The sequence below is a fragment of the Desmodus rotundus genome, chromosome 1, assembly GCF_022682495.2.
Source record: "Desmodus rotundus isolate HL8 chromosome 1, HLdesRot8A.1, whole genome shotgun sequence".
Lineage (NCBI taxonomy): Eukaryota > Metazoa > Chordata > Mammalia > Chiroptera > Phyllostomidae > Desmodus > Desmodus rotundus.
Genome location: NC_071387.1, coordinates 107,988,845 through 108,015,352, shown reverse-complemented (window position 1 = coordinate 108,015,352; position 26,508 = coordinate 107,988,845). Strand labels below are relative to the sequence as shown.

Sequence of the window (26,508 nt, the reverse complement as noted above, 5' to 3'; positions counted from 1 at the left end):
GGTAACGCCACTATGGTAATACAGGTATCCGTGTGAATGAGGACTAGGGTAACAAAAACAAAAACAGGCATAGTCTCATGAGAAAGAAAAGAAAAACTCCTATTAAAACAATATGAAAATGAAAAGCTTAGGGCTAAGACACACTGTGCCCCTTAATCATAAAATGGGATCTCGATATATCTTTGTTTCACTCTCATGGGCTTGAGACGGGATAGTAAGAAGCTGGGAAAATTGCTTAGCAAGTGGAACAGGGAAACTGAGACAGCTGAACACAATGGCCAAGGAATTTACAGCCAAGGGCAGAGGGTCACCAGGGCAAAAGGCTCCCAGTGCCTGGCAGGGGGCAAAACTAGGAAAACAAGGACCTCACCCCAGGGTAACCTTTCCTCCCTGGCCTTTCGTCCCTGGAAATGACATCTAGGACTCAGTTGTATCCAGCTCCAGGCCCAGAAGAGCAGCAAAACCAGAACCAACTACGATGACTAAAGACCCCCTGCCCTGTCACTGACCAATCAGGGGAGACCATGGCCCTGAAAGGGCACACCTGGAGAACTGATGACTATTCAGCTGAAACCCTCCCCTAAGATTCCAACCTGCAAGAGAGAGATAAAAGCCTCAAGACAGAGAGTCCAGCCCTTCCTTCTTACCCGCTACCAGCAGGTAAGCTACCCGCTTACCCCCACCACCTCCCTACTTCTTTCTTCACAGGCACATGTCTCCTAAACTCTAAAGAAATAAGCAGCTGGCAGTTTGTCCTGGGCCGATCCCCTGAACCTCTCTCTTCCCAAAGCCCTCTTTTCTCTGACTTCCCAGTGAGCTAAGGCGGCCCAGCCTGGGCTCTCCAGTTGCTTCTTCTATGCTAAGTCCTTCCCTATATCTTAAGTCCCCAGCTTTAATAAATGCATCCTCATAGTCACCTGGACTCGTGTTGTGAAATCTTCCCTACACGAAGTCAATAACCCACACACTACAGCTGGCCCTACGCAGCCCTGCCCAGGGCCAGGCCCTGTGCAGTACCAGGCTGGTTTTGAAGTCAGCGGTGATTAGGATGGCATTGTGCGCTGTAATGCCTACATGAAGAGGTAACTGGTTTATTTGGCATGAAGAGCAAACCCAAGCTTAGGAATTACTACAAGAGTACTGTGACAGCAGCAGCTGACCTGTGGTGTCTTTCTCCATGTGCCAGCACCCATGTGGATGGGCCCACACTTTGTGTCCCATTACTTTGCTGAGGCCTGAGACTCTGAGAGGTGAAGTAACTTGTCTGACCTCATCCAACCCAAGCCATGGGGCTAGTAAATGAGGACCCAGGCTGTCTGAATTCCAAAATCCAAGCTCTTAGCTACACTTTTTTGCTTTATGCCTTCACATGCATCAAGCCCATTCCGCAGGCATAAATCCATAGCAACTCCAGTGTTAAAGCAGCAAGTGTGGGCAAATTACTGCTATTCACACCCCTGCAGATAAACACAGAAATCACCAGCCCATGACTACTTTCTAGAATAACCCTGCCTTCCTCCTGAGCTTTCTCTGCTAAGTGGCAAGTTAAAGATGGGAGTAAAATCTATAAAACAAAAATGAAAGATGCATATATAAAGCAAAAATTTCAAGACACACATCTTGACACTAATTTTGTAACAAGTACCTTCAAACATACTCCCTTTCCCATTCAGTTCTCAGCAAGCTAATAATGCCTCTTCTTCCTAAATCAAGACCTGATAAATGAAAGACGGCCTAAACAAATATGAGAGCTGCACCTTATTTCACCTAATACTGCAAAATGAGAAAGCAGTTAATGTACCCCCTTCATTAAAATCTTAAGTGGAACTTACTTCTCAGGTGACTCTGAGTGGCTCATGCGCTTCCTTCCCGACACATACACATCATCCTCGTTTTCATCCACATCTTCATCATCGATGCTTTTTACATCAAGCTTCTGGTACCCAAACTCCCCATTCAGAGACAGTGAATCAATTTTCCATGAGTTGCTGCTCTGACTTCCATTGGAATTAGGGCCAAAGGGGCTTTCAAAGGCCGACATGATATTGACCGAGGAGCGGTCAGAGTTCTCCTCCGAGCTCTCCCCAGTCCCAGGTATCTTTTTAAAACCATCACCAGCATTCTGCTCATCATCTTCATCATCAAATGAGATAATGTTAGTCACCTTCTTTTTCTTCTTCCGTTCCTTTTTACATTTGGCATCTGACAAAAGACAAGATATGGTATAAGAGATGGTAAGCAAGATAAAGGGATGATCCAGCCATCTTGACTCTGGGTTGTGGGAAATCCTCTACTGCTCTACTGACAAATAAAATGTAAGCGAAATTCAGATATTTTTTAAAATCCTTGGTAAAACATCTGTTTACAGGAGACTAAGCAAAATGGACCTCTACTTCTGATTTTAACAATTTTTAGATATATCTCCTCAAGCAAAGGAAACAAAAGAAAAAATAAACAAATGAGACTACATTAAACTAAAAAGCTTTTTCACAGTGAAGAAAACCATCAACAAAACAAGAAGACAACTTACTGAGTGGGAGAAGATATTCACCAATGATATATCTGATGAGGGATTAATATTCAAAATATATAAGGAACTCATACAACTTAACACCAAAAACCAAATAATCAAATTAAAAATTGAACAGAGGGCCTGAATAGACATTTCTCCAAAGAGGATGACAGAAGGCCAATGAACGTATGAAAAGATGTTCAACATCACTAACCATCAGGGAAATGCAAATAGGAATTACATTGAGATATCACTTCACACCTGTCAGGATGCCTGTCATCAATAAAAAACAAACAAGTCTTGGCGAGCATGTGGAGAAAAGGGAACCCTGATACGCTGCTGGTGGGATTATAAACTGGTGTAGCCACTGCGGAAAACAGAATGGAGTTACCTCAAAAATTTCAAAATATAACGACCATATGACCCAGCAATTCCATTTGTGGGTATTCATCTGAAAAAATCCAAAATATAAATTCAAAAAGATACATGCACCCCTATGTTCACTGCAATATTATTTACAATAGCCAAGATATGGAAACAACCTAAATGTCCACCAATAGGCAAATGGATAAAAATGATGCAGTACATATATACAATGGAATATTACTCAGCCAAAAAAAAAAAAAAGAAAAGAATGCAACCTGACCATTTGTGACAATATGGATGGACCTAGAGGGTATTATGCCAAGTAAAATAAGTCAGACAGAGAAAGACAAATACTGTATGGTTTCACTTATATGTGGTATCTAAAAAATAAAAAAATAATAATAACAAACAAAACAGAAGCAGACTCATAGATAGAGAACAAACTGTCAGTTGTCAGAAAAGAGAAAGGTGAGAGGACGGTTGAAAATGGTGAAAGGGATTAAGAAGTACAAATTGCCAGTTATAAAAATAGTCATGGGGATGTAAAGTACAACAGAGGGAATATATTCAATGATATTGTAATAACTATGTATGGAGTTGGATGGGTACTAGACTTATTGATCCCTTCACAAGGTATATAAATGTCTAACCTCTATGTGTACACCTGAAACTAATATACTATTGCATGTCAACTGTAATTGAAAAATAAATTTAAAAAAATATACCACATATCATATGTTAAAATTGTTTCCTCTAAGCTGTCCTTCCAAGCACTTTGATTCAAAGAATGTTATTATTAATAAAATGATTTTCATTGTTTCACTTGGAAAAATACTCTCATTACTGGCAAATGAAACCAAGAAAATTAGCCTGGGGTTGTAGTCGATTGTTCGATGAACACAAATTCCTCCCATCCCTGCATAAGCCCCTTTGCAGTGGGACTTTACCCCTCCTTCCTTTGAAGGAATATTTCTCCACCCTCTTGAATCTGGTCTGACTTAGTGTTCTGCCTTTACCAATGCAATGTGACAGAAATTACAGTGCATGGGTTCTAGAGTGTAGGCATCAAGAGGTCTTACAGCCTCTTGAAATCCTGCCCTAAAAGTACCATGGAAGAAAACTGATTTAACTTATTGGAGGATGAGAGGCCATGTGCAGAAAAACTGAGATGCCCCAGCCAATAGTCAGTACCAATTCCAGACACACGAGTGGGGCCATCTTGGCTTTTCCAGCTCAGCCACCAGTTCAATGCAGCCCCATGAGTGAGCCCAGGTAACACAAGCACAAGAACCATCTGCCAAGCCACAGCATCATAAAAAAATAAAACAAAATAAATCATGGTTGTTTTAAGCCACTAGATTTTTGGAACTGTTTGTTACACAGCGAAGTCAAACAGAAACGGAAGTTAAGATGGTCTTGGTGACCAGTACTTAGACAGCCAGTTTGTTCACCCATCTTAATCACCACACTCGGGTGTGAGACACTTTGAATTGATTCCCAAAACTCCATTCCATCTAAACCAAGGTGTGATGTGCTTCACAGTGTACTACAACCCTGAGACAATTTCAAAAGCAGAGTCCTCAAGATGAATGGAAAGACTACTGCTTTGGGTAAACAAATTCCATTGTCTCTGCTATACAAAGCCCTCAACAGTCCTGTTTCCATGTTATTCACATGGGGTCTCCGCTTCAGGAGAGGGCAACAGAAAAAGCCAGTGAGTACCAAAGACACCATGAGATTCTGAGTTTTCACTATCGTGAATCCCAAAGAGGTGACCAAGATTACTGCCTTGTTTAAGGGTTTTGAGAACACTAAGTACTAAACCAAAAATTTCCAATTTTGCTGTAGCAACATTCTGTATGTCCAAAAGGCTCAAGGAATGTTCTAAACATATCACAAAATTAATCTTAATTAATTAATCAGTCTTTTTCCCTGGTCTCCACTTAAATGTCTTCCCCCGCCAAAAAAGGCAAGCCCAATAATATAGACTCTCCACAACATCCTATGCTTGGTTTCTATCCCAATTATCAGAAGGATAATTAACTATTTGTATAATTTGTTATTAAATGTCTACCCTCACCTATACCAAATAAGACTGGAAGCCAAATGCTGGTTATCTGTCTTACTTGGCTCACTGCCTAGCACACAGAATGCATTAAGTGAACAAATGAATGAGTGGACAAAAGAATAAATGAATGAAGATCAACCTCATCTGACTTCACATGGCCATCACACCCTTCCTTTCAGTTTGCTCTGACTGAGCTCCTTGCTCTTTTACCCTATTATCTTCCCACCTAGGTAAGGCTCTCAGGTCCCTTTCAGAGTAAGGGTAAAAATAAATAAATAAAAACAAGCGTGAACTGAAAATGCAAATACAAATCAGATTTCATTCCCCTTGGCACTTCCAGGTGAGGAGGTGTGCCCACATCAGCCACAGTCTGTCGCCCTTTGCCCAAACCCCTCAAACTCCTGTTCCGGCTCACCGGCACCGAGGTGCTTGGGCATGACGGGCAGGGGGTCGGTCTCCTGCTCGGGTTTGATGAGGATGGAGACAGCAGAGGATGCCGTGATCTCCCTGAATAGGCTGCTCACTCCTTGCGTCGACTCCTTCAGCAAGGAAGTCACGTTCTGTGTTGACTCCTTTAAGAGGTCTGAGACAGTAGGAGCAAACTTACTCTGCCCATTTAAATCCTTGTTGTCAATGTTGATCGCGAAGAGTATGGAGTTCAGACCTTGTGGAAAAAAGAAGTCTGGAGTGTGTGCTGTTGAACAGAGTCACACCTCCAACAGGATAAGTTGCAGACACCGTAGTACACAGGAGGGTACACAATGATTTTTTTTAAGGTTTTATTTATTTTTAGAGAGAAGAGAAGGGAAGGAGAAAGACAGGGAGAGAAACAGTATTATGTGGTTGCCCCTCGCACGCTCCCTACCGGGGACCTGGCCTTGCAACCCAGGCATGTGCCCTGACTGGAAATCAAACAGGTGACCCTTTCGTTTGCAGGCCAGCACTCAATCCACTGAACCACACCAGCCAGGGATGATCTTAAACATTGATTAACACGTCCCAGAACTGCGGTCAGTACACACCAGCAATCATAGGAGCTCAGTCATTCCAAATTCTCTCCCTATCTGTTAAGAGGGAGGTTAAGCCATAAATTCAGAGATCAGACTGCCTAGACTGAATCCCAGCCCTGCCACATATAAGCTATGAGACCTTGGTCAAGCCATTCATTGCCTCTCTGAGCTTTAGTTTCTTTGTCTATAAAATGGGGACACAATATCTCTTTCACAGAGTAAGTATTAAAGACCATCACCCACCAAAAACACTCAGCTCAGTAAGCAATCACAAAAGGTACACCAATATCATTATTATTACCTATGGAAAAATTTGCACTGGTATCCTATGGCGAACAGAGGAAATCATGGTCGAACCCTGACTCTCATCAATGAACTAGACTAATGTAACTCTCAATATGTGGGACTTGGTGTAAACTTTCAGGAAAGAAAAAAAATAAGGAGGCAACAAAGGATCTGAAAGAAAGCAGCAAGTGGCCCACTCCTATCAGAGTGTTTCTCCCTTTGAATGATGATAAACAATTTAACAATTCACCAACTGACATCATTCCAGGGCTTGCATGTTGGCAAACGGTACACATGACTCTCCATCACATCTGACTCTCTCGCAGCCCAATAAAGGTGATCACCATGCCATCAGGATTCCCACCTCGCAGAGGAGGAAAGTCAAGGTTGCAAAGCTCACAGGGTCTGTCCCAGGTCACCAGCCAGTAAAGGTCGAGCGAGGCTTCAAAGGCAGGTCTCCTGCCTCCAGTTCCCCAGGTCTTTAAATTACACTTGCAAAGCCACAGCCAAAAACCCTCAGCCCCATGCTTTTCCTACCAAGGCATCAAACTCTAGATAAATGGACTCAATGCTCAATGCTATTCAAGGAAGGACAGTTTCAAGTGACTCATTAAGTCACTGGAGGATAGGGGAAATCATAGCATCCCTTGGAGTTATAAATTCACTCCCAAGCAGCCTCCTCTGCTCCCCAAGTTTCACAGGACCCATCATTCCCAGCCTTGCCCAGGCTTACCAGCTGCCATGGTAGGAAGCATGCTTGACCTTTCCTCATCCATCACAAAAGACCAGTCTTCATAAAAAGTGCTGCAAATTGAAGGAGAAAGGGAAAAAGGCTCTGAATAGTGGTTCTCTGAGTCCGTTAGGCAGACAATTCCATTATATGGCTTCCTGGAAAACCCATGCCTGGTCATCACAGAGTGAGTACAGGTGGTCTCTGGTGAGCTGAAGCTTCTAGTTATGAACTAAGGATTGACTGCATATATCCTATGACTTCCTCATTAGTCCCCAGAGATCTTTAGAGTCTCGTGAGCTTGAGAGTACTGAAATAGGCATGAGATGTAAATGTGGTGTTGATGAAGCAGCAAAGCAGAAGGGGACAAACAGAGAGGTGACTTCCACTCAAGCAAGGTCTCCCAAAGATAGACAGGATGTCCAAGCTGGCCCACAGGGACCCCCGATTGAGCTAACACAAGAAGAGAACATTTCAGGAAGAAATTCTAGAGCTCCTTGGCTCCATCAACCAAGACATTTGTGTGTAATACCTGCTTGGGCTGTAAACTCAAAAGCCCAAGTTATCTTGGGAAGGGCTGGGAAGCTAAAAAAGCTCCACAAATCTAAGTGGAGGGAAGGGGCCAGAGAAGCCTACAGGGTCTGTCCAAGGTCAGCCAGCATTAAATGTAGCTCAAAAGCTGGTGTCCAAGTCCAATTCCCTAGCTCTTTATCCAGTCCCCTGCTAAGCAGTAACAAGCAAATAGCCTCAACCCCGCCAGGTCAAAGAACTCAAAATGTGTGGAGTCAAAGTTAAATTTCACTAAAGTATAGTCAGTGGTGAGTGACCTATTGTTCAGCAAGAGACTGGACACAGCTGCTAAAGTGACTGAATACAACTAACAGAAGGAGAGAAGACACATCATTTTCCATATGCCTACTCTGCAGAATGTCAAAAGAAGCACAAGCCCTATGTCTACTCTGGCACTGCAAGAAGACCTCTTGATTCCTAAAATTTTGATTCTTTAAAAATCTGATTCAGTTTTCCTGCATGTAAATGAATTAGGTTTTCCCACATCAAGGTAGATAAGTGACTAGTAATTTATGGAAATTCAATTGTGATTCTTAACAGCTGGATTTACTTCAACTGCTCATTGTTAAATTCCTTTGACGTTAAGCGTGCAACTCTGAGCTACTTGCAAATGATGTGGTAGGGAGGGCTTGACGGAAGTTCATTTTTAGGAACATGAGTATGTTCTCATAACTAAAGCTGGTTAATGCTCAGAAGGTACACATAGACATTTGGCCCAGACCCTAGGCAGAACACAGGTGCAGGCGGCAACCAGTCGTCCTGGCCCCGTCCCTTCCACTTTGGACCCACAGAGTGGAGCATACAACGGAACAAAGCATCACAGGCAACATCCATGGGAGAACTTCAAGGGTATTTGTAAGAGCCCTAGCACACAATCCCAAAAGGCCTAACAAAGTATCAGTAGAGAAGTGACCATAAGGGGCAGAAGAAACAGGAAGAGATCTGAGTCAGAGAATGCAGGGCAAGGTATGAAATCAGGAATGTATCATAGCACTAAAGAAATGCCAGCCTCTTGAAGTAAATGAAATTTCACTTTTGAGGCTATGGGCGCTGCTGATGTGGAGGTTATTCAAGGAAGGAGGCCATCAGATGACACAAAACTACACGTCTGGTCCACCATTCTCAGAGGTAAAATTACAGCCAAAGTCAGAGAGAGAGACTGGGAGAGAGAGAGAAACATCATAAACATCATGAGCACAGGAAAAATGACAGGATTGTCCATGCTTTTGAAGAAGATGTGGCTGACTGTACTATCACTGATGCACATTCAGTGCCCTCTCCCCATCACTGCGGTAGCAATCATATCTCCCCACCCTGCTGAGCTTGCCTGTGGCCATGTGACTTGCTGGCCAGTGAAATGTGAATGGAGGTGAAGCGTCACTTTGGGCAGAAGCTTTAAGAGCCAGTGCTTAGTTCAACCATTATCTCCATGGAAATGGAGCTTCCATCAGCCTGGGTCCCTGAGACGAGAATCCCTACTCACCCATGATAGACATGAAGCACATAAAAGAAATAAACTTGCCTGTGTCAAGCCAGTGTGGTTTTGATAATGTTTGTTATGGCAGCAAAACCTGGCCTATACTACCTGACAGAGTGAACCTTATGATCAAGAAAAAAAGAAAATATAATGAAATGGGGAAGGGATGTTTATTAATAACAAATGATTCCCCTACCCAACTTAAAACATAATGTACTCTTTCAGTCAGTTTGGTATTCATTAACCTCAAAAGAAAAAAAAAAAAAAACCAGGAAGAATTGTAAAGACAAAACATGAAACTGAGCACTAAACACTCAACATCTAAAGGGAAAGAAATTCTGAACCTGAAAGAAGCCCAAATTAAAATCCCATGATGTGAAGAGCAGGCTGTGTCCTATGACAATAGCTCTCTCCACACTCCCAGCCTCTAATAGTAAGCACTTACTGAGTGCCTGCAAATGCAGGTGCTATGCTGAGCCCTGTACAGGCCTTCTCTCATTTGACAAACTGGGGCTGTGGGAGGGGAACCCAGTTGCCCCAGATATGGGGACTGAGATGCAAATCTAGGCATCTGCCTCCAGATTCTGTGATTTTAACGACTTGCCTACACACCGCCCAGGAGCCCAGTCACATACCTGAGCCTGCTGCGGTCAGCCAGGAGCATGTGCAGGTAGCGCTCCAGCGAGTGTTCGTTGAGGGCGCAGCGCAGCCAGGCCCGGCCGCGGCCCACGTCCAAGGTGATGTGGCGCAGGGAATAGAAGCGCTGCAGCTCGTGCTTGCTAAGGACCTCCTTCACGTAGAACCAGAACACGGGCTCTGCAAAGACAGGGGAACAGGTGCTGTGGCACTCAGCCTGGGGCACGTACCACTTTTAGAGTAACATTCCCTGGGCATCGTTGAGGACTGTAAAAGAATTACTTCCTTGGCACAGAAAAGGAACCTATCAAAGAGATTACTCAAAATAAACATGAGCCCCAAATCCACCACCCAGAGATGGCCATTGTTTGCATTTTCAAGTATTTCTTTGCAGTCTTTTTTCCTGTGATTTTCTTTTTTATATAAAATCAATATCCATGATAGGCCAGATTATAACCCCCAAAGATAGTCAGGTCTTAATCCAGAGAACATGTGAATATTAGTTTAGATGGCAAAAGATACTATGCACATGTGATTCAATTACATATCTTGAGAAGGAAAGTTAATGATTATTCTACATAGTCTTCATGGGCCATGATCATCTCCAGTACCTTTACAAGAAGGAGGCAGGGGAAGACTGGACATAGAAGAGGAGAAGGTGATGTTGTTATCAGTGGAAAATGAGTTCCTGAGGGATTATGAGGAAAAGAATTTCCTAAGACCCAAACAGGAGGATGGGGATCTGTGTTATGATTTACTGATGATGTAAAATTAAGGTGGTTCCCTTCCTGAATTCCCAATGTCCCATCTCTATCCATCTCATCACGGAAAAGTTCCAATCTTATCTTCAGCAAGGCCAAGCCTGAAGCCAGTGTCCAGAGTTTGTGCTCCACATCATAGTCTAGTCCAACCCAGCATCGGCTAGCGTAGTGTCTGTCCAGCTGCAGTCCATTGCTATGCTGTGGCTTGCAGGCTCCCTCCTGGAGCCTGTGTGTGAAGGCTGCATGGCCATGCAGCCACTAAGGCCTCATGACTATGGAGAGAAGACATATGAGCGTGTGGGGAGAACACAGGTTACCCAGAAGAGAGAGAGAGAAAGATACCATATTTTTTGGACTATAAGATGCACTTTCCCCTCCCCCAAATTTGGAAGGAAAATGGGGGTGCATCTTATAGTCCGAATGTACCCTACCTGGTGGGTGGGGGAGGGGTGGCGTGGAACAGGTTTTTTTCCTGTTTTCCTCCTCTAAAACCTAGGTGCATCTTACGGTCTGGTGCATCATATAGTCTGAAAAATACAGTAGTTTTTTGTTTCACTGGGGTTATAACCAGGAACTTGGGTTTGGGATGGACCAGGTGTCTTCAAAAGAATCAATCAACTCCCCAAGCTTTCATGGGCTTTGGATGGGTTTACACCCCTTAGTTAGACTGACAGGCCTCTTTGGTCATTCACCTCCCCCTGGGCCCCCAACAATCTGGTACTGGAGAGGGATGGGGAGGAGTGTTAAACCCCTTGGTGGAGCAATGTTGTAATCTCATGGAATGTGAAGCTGTAGCTTTCTGGTGAAACAAACAGGTTCATGCTCCCCAGTTTATTAAGTTCAATATCTAGTTCTCTTTGCTACCCTTTTCTTTTCTAAATAATTAGCTAAATACCAATGGTAACAATGTGACCAGGGAAACAGAGACTAGAATGATGGAGCCAGCCTTAGCCAAGGAATGCCAGAAGCCACCAAAGCTGAAAGAGGCAAGGAACAGATCCCCCCAGTCCCTCCAAGAGGAACCAGCCCTGTTGTCACTTTGACTTCAGCCTGGTGGAACCAACTTTAAACCCAGCCCTTCCGTGAGCGTAAGAAGATGGATTTGTGTTGTTTTCAGCCATTAAGTTTGTGGTAATTTGCTATAGCAAGTAATTTGTTGGGAGAAACTAATACAACACAATATTGTGTGTGTTGTATATGGGTACATATGTATACATACACACATATATAAATATATATATACACACACATACAACTTTGTACTCTAGTCTATTTCTTCCCTTCTATATCATGAACATTTTCCTGTAACATTTAAAGATCTTTGGAAACATGGCTTCCCTGTTAATTTAACTATTGCTCTACAGCTAGGAACACGATATATTGCCACTTTTCTCTACATACTGCTTTGAACATCCTTGTACATAACTAACTGTCCTCATTTCTAATTCCTTAGGAGAAATTTCCATAGGTCTGAGAATATGAACAGATTTATGGATTAAAGGGAAAGCTAAGAAAGTTTGGTTTAATCCACAATATAATCATTGCACATCCCCCCTTTTTTACCCATACCCGCACAGATTTTTTCTAGTTGTAATTCTAGTATATACCTAATTTTGTGATCAGTTTTCTTTACTTAACATCAACACTTTTACTTGCTGCTAATGATAGTAACAACAGCAACAGCCAGTGGTACTTATTAAGCATCACTACATAGCAGTTATTGCACTAAACACTTTACATCTGACTTCAGTCCTCACAACCACCAAGGTCATCTCCATGTCAAAGACAAGGTCCAAGGCCTGGCCAAGTGAAGTAATTCGCGTAGCAATGTGCAGTCAGTGAGCAGTACAGCAAAATGGGATCCCAGAGCTGTGGAACTGCAAACCACAAAACCACACTGCCTTGCAATGCAAGGAGGGCATCTAAGTTCTTTAAAATGATCATGTTCACAAATGCTTAATACCCTAAGGGAGAAAATGCTGAGTCTGCTGCCAGACAGGGATTCTAATGCAGGAGCTAAACAGGCACACAGACCCCACTGCGAATATGACCAGATCTTTGAACCCTCCCTCCAGAAGGACACACGTACATACATCTCCATAAACTGGACGCCAGGTTAATAAGCTCACTTTAATATTTCAGCTCACGCAGGCTTCTAAATGGGAGCCATGAACCAGGCACCGCTGTGGGCTACCAGGTAGAGACTAGAAGGACTCATCCATAACAAGCTTCCAGACCAGTGGGCAAGACAACAGGTCAAGAGATTGTTCATTGGAATGACCTTAGCCAAGTCACTCAGACATGCTAAGCTTTGGACTCCTCTCCCTTAACAAAAGCCTCAAAGTACAGAATCACCTGGGTTACTGGTGTAACTGGAGAAAAGGGGGGTAAAGTGCTGAGCGTGATGCCTAGTCCATGACGACTAACCATTGTTTACTTAATAATTACCTTCTTATATGAGAGCATTTGTATTGTTGACTCTCTTCCTTCTTCTGTTAACGGCATTAAATGTCTATGTCCATATGAGTGTGCATACATATTTGTGGATCATGCCAATCTCTGGGATCATTACAACACACGTCCCAAGAATGACTGAGAACACCACAACAGAGCAATTCACTCAGAACAAACTTCTGCCTTGATGCCTACGTGCCAAACCAATCCCCTTCCCAAACCCAGACTACACAAGGATGGTAACAGCCTTCTTTCCACTCGAAGCCTCTCTCAGAAACCAGACAGTGGGGAATTTGGTGAGAGCAATCCTCTGAGTAGGCCGGCCCACAAACCTGTTCTGAAACACACAAGACAATATTTTGATATCCATCAGGATTCAAATCAAGTGACTCTCACCTGTAATCTCTCTTTCTTGAAAACTGCTGTCACCTCTCTCTGACCTTGAATGCACATAAACACTTCAAGGTGTGTTTTCACCTTTCAATTTCCCAAATTGCTTACCACTACAGAATCCTTCTAGAGCTTGCCAGAGCAATGCTGATGATGATAAGAATTATCCCAGCAGGGCTCCGCTTCCACTGCCAGAATTAATGTGATCTATTTAAAGTGCAGCTCACCTGCCACTTAACACTTGCTGTGTCCCTAATTTAATTTGGAAATATACACCGATCTCTTACTGCTTTGAAGCAAGGGGCTAATTCCAAAAGTGGGTGAGGGGCTTCTGGCTCTCCCAACTTCTGAAAGCCATCTGCCAACCAGAACAAAAGCCAGGACGGAGGTTACTGAGGCAAGCAACCTGGGGGCCACTCATTAACAGAAGATAACTAATAAATAACACAGGGCCTTTGGCAAAGTTTCTAACAGGCCTCAACTTTAAGTGACGCCAAGAATTCAAGAATTCATGCTTTGGAGACCAAAGAAGAGCATAATTTTGACTCAGATTCACTCATATTGTGTGACTTTGGGCTACTTATTTTGTTCTTCATCTTCCTCATCTATAAAATGAGGTTTTCTATGAGGAGAAAAAGAAATGAGAAAATAAAGCATACATGAAAGGAGCCTGGTGCCAAGGCACCAAGGCAGGCAAGCAACATCCTAGGAGAAAACCCTGCCTTCTATCGGAAAAGCAGCACTCTCCTTTCCTAGGGGAGCCGTGTTCTGTTTGAAGCTGCCTCCCGCACTACCAATCTTCCCTTCCTTACCTGGGTGGGCAGGTAACCTAGGCTGGGCAATCACCTGGCCACAGCAGACTTGACACGCCTCACAAGCCCCACCCTCATTTTAGCTCTATTTGATATTTTGTGCGTGTGGATTTACTGTATTAGTCTTGATTTTTTGAAATATTGCATGAAAATATTGTTTTTCTTGATTGCTGAGTTTATAGTACTCCTGTTAGCATAGGTAGCTAGTTAGTTAAGGAAGGGAACAAATGGAATTGGATGTTAAGCCTAATTCACTAGGAAATGACATCATTCAGAGGCTCCCCAGGGAACACCACATCCTCTTTCTGCTGGGTGGACTCAATCCCTGGGCAGGCAGGAAGAATCTCCCCAGGGGACACTCAGTCGAGTGTTTATCTGGGGAAGAGTGGGAGAAACTCCTTTGCTAGGTGCATGCACAGTAGAAACCAAGATGACAAAGCAGAACTTTGAGGCAGGCACAGTAGAAGCCAAAACGGTGGCATAAAGGGGCAGAGTCCAGCCTGGACAACCTGAGAAAAAGACTCATTGGTTAGGGGAAATGACGCAGCACAAGTCCATGAAGGACTGGGACAGAGATTGGTTAGTTTGAAAGAAAGCCTGCCCTCCCCAAGCCCGCGGTGAATACGATCAAAGCTCATTAAAGGCCTCCCGGCCGCAGTCGCACAGCTCCAGGCGCCGTGCTGGCAGAGCACGGCCGAGAGCAGACACTATGCTGGACTACCAGAGCCCTGGGCGGCGACATCACAGTTCTGGATCCTGGCCCTCCTAGTGGGCACTTGTGCTCCCCAGGCAGGCCCAGGACTTACTCCGCAGCAAAACAGAGCTAAGCCACCTGGTCCTGGCTGTGACACCAAGCACCTGAGGACAGTCCTTTGTTTCTACTCCAATAAATCTTACCATTACACCTCATCCTCCTATGCGTGGGTCCCCAAAATGCTTTACTCATGACTCTGTGGAAAAACCTTATTTCCACCAGCAACATTCCCATAAATTTTATGGCTGAAATGAGTGCCTCCCTGGCCTCATCCCAGTCCCAGCCCTGGACTACAGGGTCCTCCCCACAACTTCTACCTGAACCATTAAAAGAAGGGCCTTATATCCTTCTAGAACCTAAGTCAGCAAGCAATAGCCCAGAGCCAAATTCAGCCCACCACCTGTTTTTGCAAGTAAAGTTTTATGGAAACACAGGCTCACCCATTTGTTTATATATTACCTGTGGCTGCTTTCCTGCTACAGTAGCACAGCTAGGGAGTTGTGACAGAGATCCATGGCCTGAAATACTTACAACCTCATCCCTTAAAGGAGAATCTTGGCAAACACTATTCTAGAAGTAGGAGCTCTAATAATTTTGTAAACCTGGACCTACCTGGGACCATTTTTTCCCTGTCATGTAGAGCAAGCCCACCTAGGAAAGATGGGAACCCAGAGAGAAGTGGGCTGAGAGAGACAGAGACGGATGTGGGAGGTGCTAAGCCCCAAACTAGCTGAACCCCTAGATTGCTTAGTTCCCTGAGTCAGTAAATGCCCTTTTTTGCTAATGTCTATGTGACTGTCCTTCATAGCCAGAAGAAGCCTAATGCAGTGAGGGAGGGCACATTCTTCAATTATCTGACAATCATTTGTGGAAACTGACAACACTCCAGGCACTGGGCAATACCTGTGTGCGCTGAAGGGGCCAAGGCATCGCTTGAAAATCAACAACAAAAAGAATTGCTCAACAAGAAGCAAAACCCCCAACTACAGAGCCAGGCTCCTTGTAAATGAAGAAAGGCCTCTTTCTCACATACTTAAGCTGGTTCAAAGGTCTTGTCACAGGCAGATCTCCAATGTCTTGACCTTCACCTCACTCTCTCAGAGGGCTGTCACATCCACAATTGGAGCAAGAACAAAGAGGACAAGATAAAGCCAACTCTATATCCCTGGGATAAGTAATCCCAAAACCACAATGGAGTGAAGAAAAGAAGTTCAAGAGCAGCTTAATCAGTCACAATCCATTACCTAGAGAAGGCTATCCCACAGCCCCATCAAAATCAGGTTCTATTAACCCAAAGAAGAAAGGAAATGAATTTTAGGTAGGAAACTAACAGAATCAACATTTCCAGAAGCAAAAAGCAAACCAAGTGCTTTAGTATTCCAGCCCAAGACCTGGGTGAGCACAGGCACTCCCAAATCCCATCACTCCCCAAAGTGTGATCTAAGATACAAACGGATCTGCAAATCAGAGTTTCCAATAAAGGCTGTGGTTTTGTCACGTGGCCATCCCCCAACCAGCCACAAGACCGCCTCCTGGCACTACGACACAGGGACTGTGGTTAAACACAAACCATACATAATCAAGACTTACTCAAAACACATAACTTGATACTTTTTTTATTGTAAAACATACCTAATAAAATTTATCATTTTAACCATTTTAAGTGTATAATTCAGTGGCATTAAGCACATTCACAATGTTGTGCAATTATCACCACCATTCATTTCCAGAACCTTTTCATCTTTCCCAAAAGAAACTCCATAGCCACTAAACAGTAACTCTCCCATTTTTCCCTCTCCCTGGCCCATGGTAACCTCTACTCTACTTTCTATCTCTAGGGATTTGGTTATTCTAGATACTCTGTTTAAGTGGAACAATACAATATTTGTCTTTGTGTGCCTGGCTACTTTTACTTAGCACGCTTTTGAGGTCCATTTGTGTCCCGGGTGCTTCGGTGCTTTGTGTCTGTTCATAACTGAGAAACACCCCACTGCACGTGTCCACCTTATTGTGTTCGTCTGCGCATCTGCCCACGGATATCGGGTTGTTTCCACCTTTTGGCTACTGTGAATAGTGCTTTAGATGAACGTAGATATACAAGTATCTGTTTGAGTCCCTGCTTTCAATTCTTTTAGGTATATATCTAGAAATGGAATTGCTGGATCATGTAGTTAATTCTGTTTAAGTTTTTGAGAACACACCAAACTACTTTCCAGAGTGGCTGCACCATTTTTCACTGATACTCGTGTGTGTGTGTGTGTGTGTGTGTGTGTGTGTGTGTGTATGGAGATGGAACTGCCTTGATTTCTCTGCAACTGAAATTAACTATCATTAAATTAATTCCCTTTCAGTCAGAGAAAACTTAAACTTGCCAATTACAGGTAACTTAGCTACTTGTGAGGATTATCCTACAGGTAATCCTCACCCAAGGATGTGTTTATTAGTGAGAGAGAGAGAGAAACATCAATGCAAGAGAGAAACACTGATCAGTTGCCTCTCCCAGGCACCCTGACCTGGGGTCAAACCCACCATCTAGGCATGTGCCCTAACTGGGTATTGAACCCACAGCTTTTTGGTGTATACGACAACACTCCAACCAACTGAGCCACCCGGCCAGGGCTATCTTTTTTTAATTGTGGTAAAATTCACTTAACATAAAATTCACCATCTTAGCCATTTTGAAGTATATAATTCAAAACCTGATAAATGTTTAAAGAATAAATAAAGGCACAATAAATCTGAGACACTGGATTACTTTGGGAGGCTTCAGTAGATTTCAATTTTAAACTTAAACATCCCTATTGACTCTATAGAATAAACACCAATTATTTTGGTGGGGGTAGATGGAGGTCACAAAAATAAAGCAAGGCAAAAAGGGTAAGCTGCCACTGACTGCCCACGTGTGACCCGGCTCCTCCACCACCTCTCTGCTTTCACCATGCTCCACTCTCCCTGTCACTCACCCTGCTACAGCCTCACTGGTCTCCCGGCTGTTCCTCCAGCATGCCAAGCCTGCTGCACCTCAGGGCCTACCCAGCCATGAAAACAGATTATAGCAGGCAGTTTACCAAAGGAATTTAATACAGGGCACCTGTTACAAAGATCTTGGAAGAGCTTTTTTAAAAAAGCCAAATAGGAGATAACGAGGCCTAGAGATCACCGATGTCAGAAAGCTAACCCATCCCTAGAGTCAGAGGAACAAAAGAAACAGCAGGTGTTACCAGGGCTGCTGGGCAATAGCTGGACTATGGCAGAGGCACCTGGGAGGAAAGGGGAGCAGAACAGGAGCACCCAGACAGCAGGCCATGTGGCCCCCCCACCAGACCATGGAGGAAGCACAGGCACTGCTAGAGATGCCACCTAAGGCAGAAGTGAGAGGAAGAAACTGTCCAGTTCCCTCTTTCTCCCACCTTCTAAACTCATTACCACCTCCCACTGGCCAAACCAAAACGGGAGACAATGGGCAAGAGAGCCTGGGAAATAAGAGTCTGCAGGGAAGGACAGAGAATACATTTCAGAGCAACAGGCAACTGGCTGGTACATGCTTTTGAACTTACCACTGGAATTCCTTCCCCCAATAACACTATGGCTAATTCCCTCATTTCCTTAGGTCTCTACTCAAATGTCCCTAGAAAGAAGCCGTCTGGCCACTCTATACAGAAAAGTAAAACATCCACCCATGGCAGATTGCTAGCTGGTCATCAAAATCTATCCTCTCTTCTTCCTGAGCCACCAGACAGACTATGTCCCCAGCCTGCTCTACAGTGTCCAAGTTACTCACAGTTTCCACTATGCTCGGTGCCTGTCAACTGGCCTGATTCACTGATTTCTGTCATCTCTCTGGCCCCTGTGAGCATCTGAGGTCTGAGTCCCAAGCTCTAATATAGCGCACTTGGCATTTACCCACATTATACAATAATCTTCACCACCTCCTTTATTTAAAAGCGAGGACTTTCTCTAGTACCAAAGAAACTGGATTTTTAAAATGTCTTGTTTCTTTCTCGGGGCATACCCTATCCTCAGAAAGTGGCTGAAAAGCCACTTTCATGCTGTCAGGAGCAAAGCAAAGGACCCATGGAACCAATAAGCTGGATAATTATGGACTAAAAACTGACAACTGTGAGGCCAAATTTGGTTCTCAATTTACAACACACTGGGATCAAACACCTTTGAAAGAGCCAAAGGTCACCTTTGGCCAGGAGGTATCAGTCCCGTAATATTAGGTCTTAATATGCTGGGACAGTTTCGTGCCCCTTAGTAAATAGCCAGTGCCTCAAGCCTCACCACCCCAGCTGTCAAGGACTGCCCCCAGGACCCTGTGGACAATCCCATAATCTAGCAACTCACAAGTTAACACAGAAGCCTGTGGCGGACAGCCCTCTGGCTTCTGGCTCCCACCCTAAAGATCAGCAGGTCCCAGTTGTCACCATGCCTGGATGGAGCTCAGAATTTTTTTTTTTTTTTTTGAGAGAGAGAGAGAAGAAGGGACAAAGGAAGGGAGAGAAAGAAATATTGATGTGAGAGAGAAGCATCAATCAGTTGCTCCCATATGCACCTGGACCAGGGGTTGTATGTGCCTGGGCTGGGGATCATGCACCCAGACTGGGGATCAAACCCATACCCCACTTATCTGCCCAGACTAGAAATCAAACCCACAACCTTTCAGTTACAGGATGATGCTCCAACCAACTAAGCCACAATGGCCAGGGGAAAGATCAATATTTTCTTAGCACCTTCCACAGACATCCTTCAAAGGTCTCTTTCACCAGAAGTAGCTGATTTGCAAGTTCATGAACACAACAGAGAAACCCAAAGAAGGAACTGAAAACACTATAGGGATGGAAGGGTGGGGGAGTTGACTTCCTCTCCACCAAAAAGATGGGCCCAGGGTTCTCCTGGCACATGCAGCTTCTCCAAAATTAATTTTCTACAGAAACGAAATTGTTGTCCAAGGTGACCCAATGAAGCAAAATATAAATTCTGCTTTGAGTTGAATGCAATCAGCCGTTTTCAAAAATCCCCATTGACGATCAAGGAAGTTGGTTTCTCTAGTTTTACAGCTGTGGGTATATTAATATCACCTGCTTTTCAATGAACTGTGAACATGTACAGAAAGCAGATGGTGGGGTTCAGCTGCCCAAGAGAATGAGCAGCATGGCCTGAAGCCTGGGTCCTTCAGTCATTATTGTGAACACAGTTTTTTGGTTATTAACAACCTTGCTGTACACTGATGAGTGAGGATGGTCCTAGTCCTTAGCTGTCGAGAGAGACAGTCAAAAAGCAATTAGTGTGCCCTGGCCAGGTGGATCTGTTGGTTGAAGCATCACTGCATGCACCAAAAGGTTGTGGGTTCAATTCCTGGTCAGGGCACATACCTGGGTTGCAGGTCTGATCCCCAGTCAGGGTGCATATGGGAGGCAACCAATCCTTGTTTCTCTCTCACATTGATGTTTCTCTCTCTCTCTCTGTCTTCCTCTCTCTCTAAAATCAATAGTGCTATACATAGGTTTGCTGAGAGAAGGATTAAGGATTGTAGAAGGGGCACCTACAGGAAGGGTAGAGTCCAGCTAAACTGGGGGTGGAGGGAGCTCATAAATGACTCTTTGAGAGAAGCTTGAAACTTCAAGAGAGAACAGATCAAAACCACAATGAGATACATCAAACGGCTATCATCAAAAAAAAAGCAAATGTTGGTAAGGATGTGGACAAATTGAAACTGCTGTGCATTGCTGGTGAGAATGTAAAATGGAACAGCCAGTATAGAAAACAGTATGGTGGTTCTTCAAAAAATTAAACATAGAATCACCAGATGGCCCAGCAAATTCACTCCTGGGTCTACATACCCAAAAACAAGGACTTGTGCAGTTATTTGTACACCATGTTTGTGGCAGCATTATTCACAATAGTGAATAGTGGAAGCAATCTAGGTTTTCATTGACAGATGAGTGGATAAACAATTGTGTGGTATATATATAATGAAATGTTACTCAACCTTAAAAAGGAAATTTGGACACATGCTACAAATGCATGAACCTTGAGAACATTATGCTAAATGAAATAAGCCAGACACAAAAGAACAAATATTTTATGATTCCACTCATAGAAAGTACCTTTAAAAAGCCAAATTTATAGAGACAGTAAGTAGAATGGTGGTGGCCGAGAGCTGGAGGGAGGAGGAGATGGGGCGTTGCTGTTTAACGGGGACAGAGTTTCAGTATGGGAAGATGAAAAGGTTCTGGAGAGGCATGGAGGTAATGGTTATACAATGTGAATGCATTTAATGCCACTTAAAATTGTCATTTTTATTTTATGTATATTTTATCACAATTTTTAGAAGAATGAAAACAGAAGGTTCAGCAGCTGTTCTTTCAGCTAGGGATGGGGAAGGAGGGCAGTGGAAGGGAAAGAACAAAGGGTAATTCCCAACTTCAAGAGCTTTAGGATTGCAAACACCAGGAGTGCTGTTCTAAATGTAGGGTTTAACCATCTAAATTGGTCAGAGGCACTGAGCAATGGAAAAGCAATAGTACTGAAGACCCTCTCCCCCACAGTGTCCAGCATTAACACTTGAGAAGATCCTGAGGGTCTCAAGGCAGGGACCATGGCAAAAGGAGGACTTGTGAGGTTCAGGTCTTCATTTCTTTATCAACTGGATAGAAGTGTAGCGACGTCTTACCTGTCGGCTGCACGTGAGCGCTGGGTGTGTGGTAGGGTGAAGAGGAAAAACAGATAGACGAAGCTGGTGGTGGACAGACTTGGAAGCTATGTCAAGGAGTGTGTGCTCTTTCCCAACTATAGCAAAGAACCAGGAGGGAGCTTAAGTAGGGGGTGGAGTGAGAGAGCAAGTTGGTCATTTAAGACCCCTCTCTCTGACTGTAATATGCAGAGTAGATTAGTGCTGATCAAGAGTGAAGGCAGAAAGACATAACTAAGGGAGAGAGAAGAGAACCCATTAAGGATGGAGAAAATGTGAGTGAATTAGGGGACCATCTCAGAGACAAAACACGGTGCTTTGTAAAGGACTGGTTTGAGGGCTGAGGGGAAGACGGAGGCCAGGTGGAAGCCCAAGGGACCTGGGTGAAGGGCAGAGCCATTCACTAAGCAAGGAACACAGGAGCAAACATCAGGAAATGATGAGATTCAGTCTTGAAGACTTTGACAGGCTTGTAGTCCATCCAAACAGAGACATCAAGGAAAAGAGCTCAAGGGAGTTATCTGCTGGAGGGATAACAGAGTAATAACACAGAGAGCAATTTTCACCAAAGAATTCAGACGACATATGTAGGCAGCAACAGAATCTGAGCATAAATAACATTATTTGAGTATGCAGAAATGATATGCCAAAATGGGTCAACAAAGAAGTAGAAAGTACACCAAGAGGTTGCAGCATGCAAAGGGTCATTGGTGCTAAAGGCTGCTGAACAGATGAGGAAGATTAAACTTAAATTCTACAGCGAGTGTGCCTCTGGTATGTTCTTAATTGTGCCTATCACCTTATAATAAACTGCCATCACAGAGTAACCTAGTGATAATGTATTATTGATTAACCAGAACTTCAAATTCCAAGAGTATGTCACCGTTATAATCTGAATAGTGAAATCCTAACCCCCAAGATGACTCTATTGGAAGGTAAGGCCTCTGGGAAGACCCTTAGGCTATGAGAGTGGAGCCCTCACAAATGGGATTAGTGCCCTTATAAAAAAGGTTCCAGGGAGATCCCTTGCTCCTTCCACCAAGCGAGGACACAGCAAGAAGGCACCAGCTATGAATCAGGAAGAGGGCCTTCATTCAACCATGCCGGCACCTTGATCTTGAACTCCCCAGCCTCCAGAACTGTAAGAAATAAATTGCTGTTGTTTATAAGCTACTCAGTCTGTGGTATTTTGTTACAGCAGCCCAAATGTACTAAGAAAGCCACTGACTGCAATAGTCCTTTCTTATTTCTCCAACAGAAGGGAAACTAGTTCATTTTTCCGCATTGTGTTCTCTAATGGCTACTTGGACTTCCAATGACTACAAACCCCACCAATTCCAAGTCAAGCTTATGCAGAACTCTTGGTCACTTTTAATTAATTTAAAAATTAATATTTGTTGTTTTCCTCAAAAATTAACCAGTCCTTTGTAGCACTCTGGAGTTACCCTAATATAAGGTACCTCAGGAATCGTGAACTATGGTACCATGCACACCCCTTCTTCTGACCAAATTGTAGTCAGGGACCGTATTTTTATTGGAGAAACTACATATTTCAAGACACTATGATAGGAGCTGAAAAGTCAAGAGAAAGTAAAACAGACAACTAAATATAGTATGATGGTAACATAAAGTAGAATCCTCTATCCTTTGTTCTCTAAGACAGGGGTTGGCAAACTTTTCCTGTAAAAGGCTAAATAGTAACTACGTGAGAATCTATAGGCCAGATGGCCTCAGACACGACTCTGCCTAACAGCAGCCATAAACATTAAGTACCTAAATGCATGTGGCTGTGTTCCAATAAAACTTTCTTTACAAAAGCAGAAGGAGGGTGGGCAAAGGAGGAAAAATTGGGACAACTATAATAGCATAAACAAAATATAATTTAAAAAAATAGGAGAGGGGCACATATCAATACTTTGCTGACCTCGGCTCTGAGTGGTAATAACTTGCTCAAAACTTGATGCTTAATTTACTCATGAACTCAAATGAGGGGGATTATGATCTCTCAGAAAGTCCTCTTTCTGGAAATAATGTGCCATTATGGATAAAAGTAGAAGCTTTAGAAGCACAATCATGTATACCTGAGTAGAAATCCCAACCCTGCCATTCACTAGTTCTAAAACATTAAGGAAATTATTTCATTCCTCTGAGCCTTATTTCCTTCGTCTGTAAAATGGGGACACTATCATTCACTATGCAGAGTCATTTCAGGAATAAAATGGCCTAATGAACATGAAGAGTCTAACCAGTCCCCCGGGTCACAGGAGCTGCTCGATGGGAGTATCTAGCAAACACTAAGCAAGTCAGTCTCTGTTGAGCCAATTAATCAGAAAACGCAGACAGTTCCGGCCAAGATGGAGGTGTAAGTAGAAACCCTTTACTTCCTCACACAACCAAAAGGAGGATAACCACCAATCTAAAATCAATAAACAACCAGAAGTGCCAGAAAATCAAACTTCATGGAGCTCCAACAACCAAGGAATTAAAAGAAACAGTCAAACACTACAACCAGACCAGTAAGAACCCGCTGCAAGGCTGCGGACCACAAGGGTGGGGCCAGCTGAATGGAAAACTGAGACTCACAGCTGACTGTGTACTATCTAGGCAGTTGCCACAGTGGAAGAAACTCCTAGTCTCACATGAGAATTTGAGAATTCGTTGGAAAATGGGTTAGAGCCGAGCAGGCAAGCTACACCGTTCCCTCTCTGGCCCCTCCCCCACTGGCAGCACTGCAGTGCAGCAAAGGAGGGTTGCCCAGCCAGTGGGGGTAGCTAAGGCCCCGCCCTCTTACAACTTAACAGGTGTGCCAGGACAATGAAAGAAAACTGTAACAGCATAAACAATAAAATATACTCTAAAAAAAAGAAAGAGCAGAAAGCATCCAGGCATCATTTCCAAGACTAATGCACTAATCACATCTCTTCTCCCACCTGTGGAGCATGGGCATGTCACTTTATTTTTTTAAGTTGTCGTACATTTCCCTGTTGCTTTGGATGTCTTGGGATGTTTTGGGATGCAAGTAAAAGATTGAACTCGCAAAGGCTTAAAACATTAGAGAATTTATTATGTTGCATAACATTAAGTCCAGGCATCTACAAAGACAAGAATGTATTCAAATCCAGATGAAAACAAAAATTAAGGGACTTCTGGCTATAGCCAAGTGAGAAGGTTAACAAATCCCCTCCCTAAAAGCAACTATAAAAATGGATAAAACTGACCAAAACTACTGTTTCAGAACTCTAGAAACTGACTCAAGGGCTTATAATCTGAGAGGTGTTTATGCTTGAAAACTACTGAATTTTAGCAAAGAATAGTGGGAACAGAAACAAAAGTGCAACAAATAACTGGCAACCAATACTATGTCTCAAGTGTCAGGGGCAACAGGGAGAGGTGGAGACTGATGAACTGGAGCACTTTTGCCCAATCTACAGAGGGCAGGAATACTGGGCTCCAACCAAAGTCAATAGTAATCATGGGCCCAGATTCACAGGTCTTCAAGTTTAAGAAAAGTTAGAAATCCATATTTCAACCTGATATCTCAAAATTTTTAAGTGTTGGCAACTTTTCTAAGAAATTTTATGCATACTGTACAAGGCACCAGTTTCCAAGCTCTGCCCCTCATGCACCCTAACCTCACATGACCAAACGCAGTCAGGCCTCTGGCAGACTTAGCATTATCTACTGTACTGTGATTTGCAATGACATCATTTTGGTCAGTCATTACTTTCTCAGCTTTTCTCTTTTCAAAAGGTAATGTTCTTCATTTGTAAACAGAGCTAATGCAACAGCCTTGTGGACTAATTCACCTTTATTTATTCTCTCCTGTCATTTTCAATTCCCTTAACTAAGCCAGAGTGATCCACAGAGGAGCAACAATGGGCAGGAGGCCCAATGCCAGAGGAGGGGGAACTGGGAAGAGCCAAGAATCTGACATCAATCTGACCTGGCTTGGAATACTGAGCTCTGCCATTGACCAGCTGCGGGAACTTGGGCAACTTACGAACTTATTTGAGCCTCGCTGTCATCATCTGAAAAATAAGGATGCCATCATCTACCCTGGAAAGTCACCACCATGTTTTCATCAAGCAGCAGCTCCAGCAGCTCTGCACCAAGGCCCGGGCTTTGCGGGCACCTTCTCATGGAGTCCCTACCACAACCCTGAAAGGCAGGGTCTGCTATTAACCTTACTTTGCACACGGGGAAATAGAAGCTCAGAGAGGGGGGTGCCCCAGAGACCTCGTGTAAGAGCAAGGATTTCAAACCTGTCATCTGACTCTAGAGTCTGATATAAACTGTTAAATTACATAAAGAGCCTTCCCCAGCAGCCAGCAGGGATGAAGGAACAGGACAATGCTCATTTCCACCAGATTTCATTATCTTCATTCTGCCTAAAAGGTCATTCCAATGGCTCTGCGAACAGCCTCAAGAAGCCATTGATCTGATCTTTCCCAGCTCTTAGCAGTTGAAAGCCCACGGGCTCCCCTCTCATGTGAAGCTTTTAATCACACATTCAACAGCAGGAAAGAGGTTTTAATCAGCCAAGGACTATGCTGCACAGTTGAATGGTTAATTAACACTGCCGAGAGCGATGGCAAAAGCCCTTGGCAGCCACTCAAGGGCTAGTCCAGTTTGCGCTTTCCCCTTCTTCTAATTGTCTAGGAGGTGGCCCAGGACATCTCAGCGGAAAACAGAGCCAGAGACTCATTCATCAGTGTCTTTGGGATGTAGGTGCAGAAATCACATTAAGATACAGGGAGGTGGCAAGAACGTGAGTACTGGAGATGCCTTATAAACATGTTGGTTCTTCTCTTGAATTGGGGCTTCAGGATTCTTAGAGTATAGTCCCAGCAACGGAACTGCTGGGTCAAAAGGCAGTTCCATTTTTAGTTTTCTGAGGAAATTCCACACTGTTTTCCACGGTGCCAGCACCAGTCTGCATTCCCGCCAATAGCATACTAGGGTTCCCTTTTCTCCACAACCTCACTAGCA

At 43.7% G+C, this 26,508-nt stretch overlaps 1 protein-coding gene across 6 annotated transcripts in view; it reads right to left on the bottom strand.

Moving 5' to 3' along the window:
* Positions 1–26,508, bottom strand: part of SNX29 (sorting nexin 29) — a 611,689-nt gene that overhangs the window by 535,623 nt on the left and 49,558 nt on the right. For all 6 annotated transcript variants that reach the window (XM_045204448.3, XM_024571345.3, XM_045204449.2 and 3 more), the window contains 4 exons: positions 9,654–9,834; positions 6,975–7,045; positions 5,362–5,610; positions 1,833–2,202 (listed from right to left, as the gene is read on the bottom strand). In XM_045204448.3, the coding sequence (XP_045060383.2) occupies positions 1,833–2,202; positions 5,362–5,610; positions 6,975–7,045; positions 9,654–9,834 (871 nt within the window). The remainder of the gene's footprint in view (positions 1–1,832; positions 2,203–5,361; positions 5,611–6,974; positions 7,046–9,653; positions 9,835–26,508) is intronic.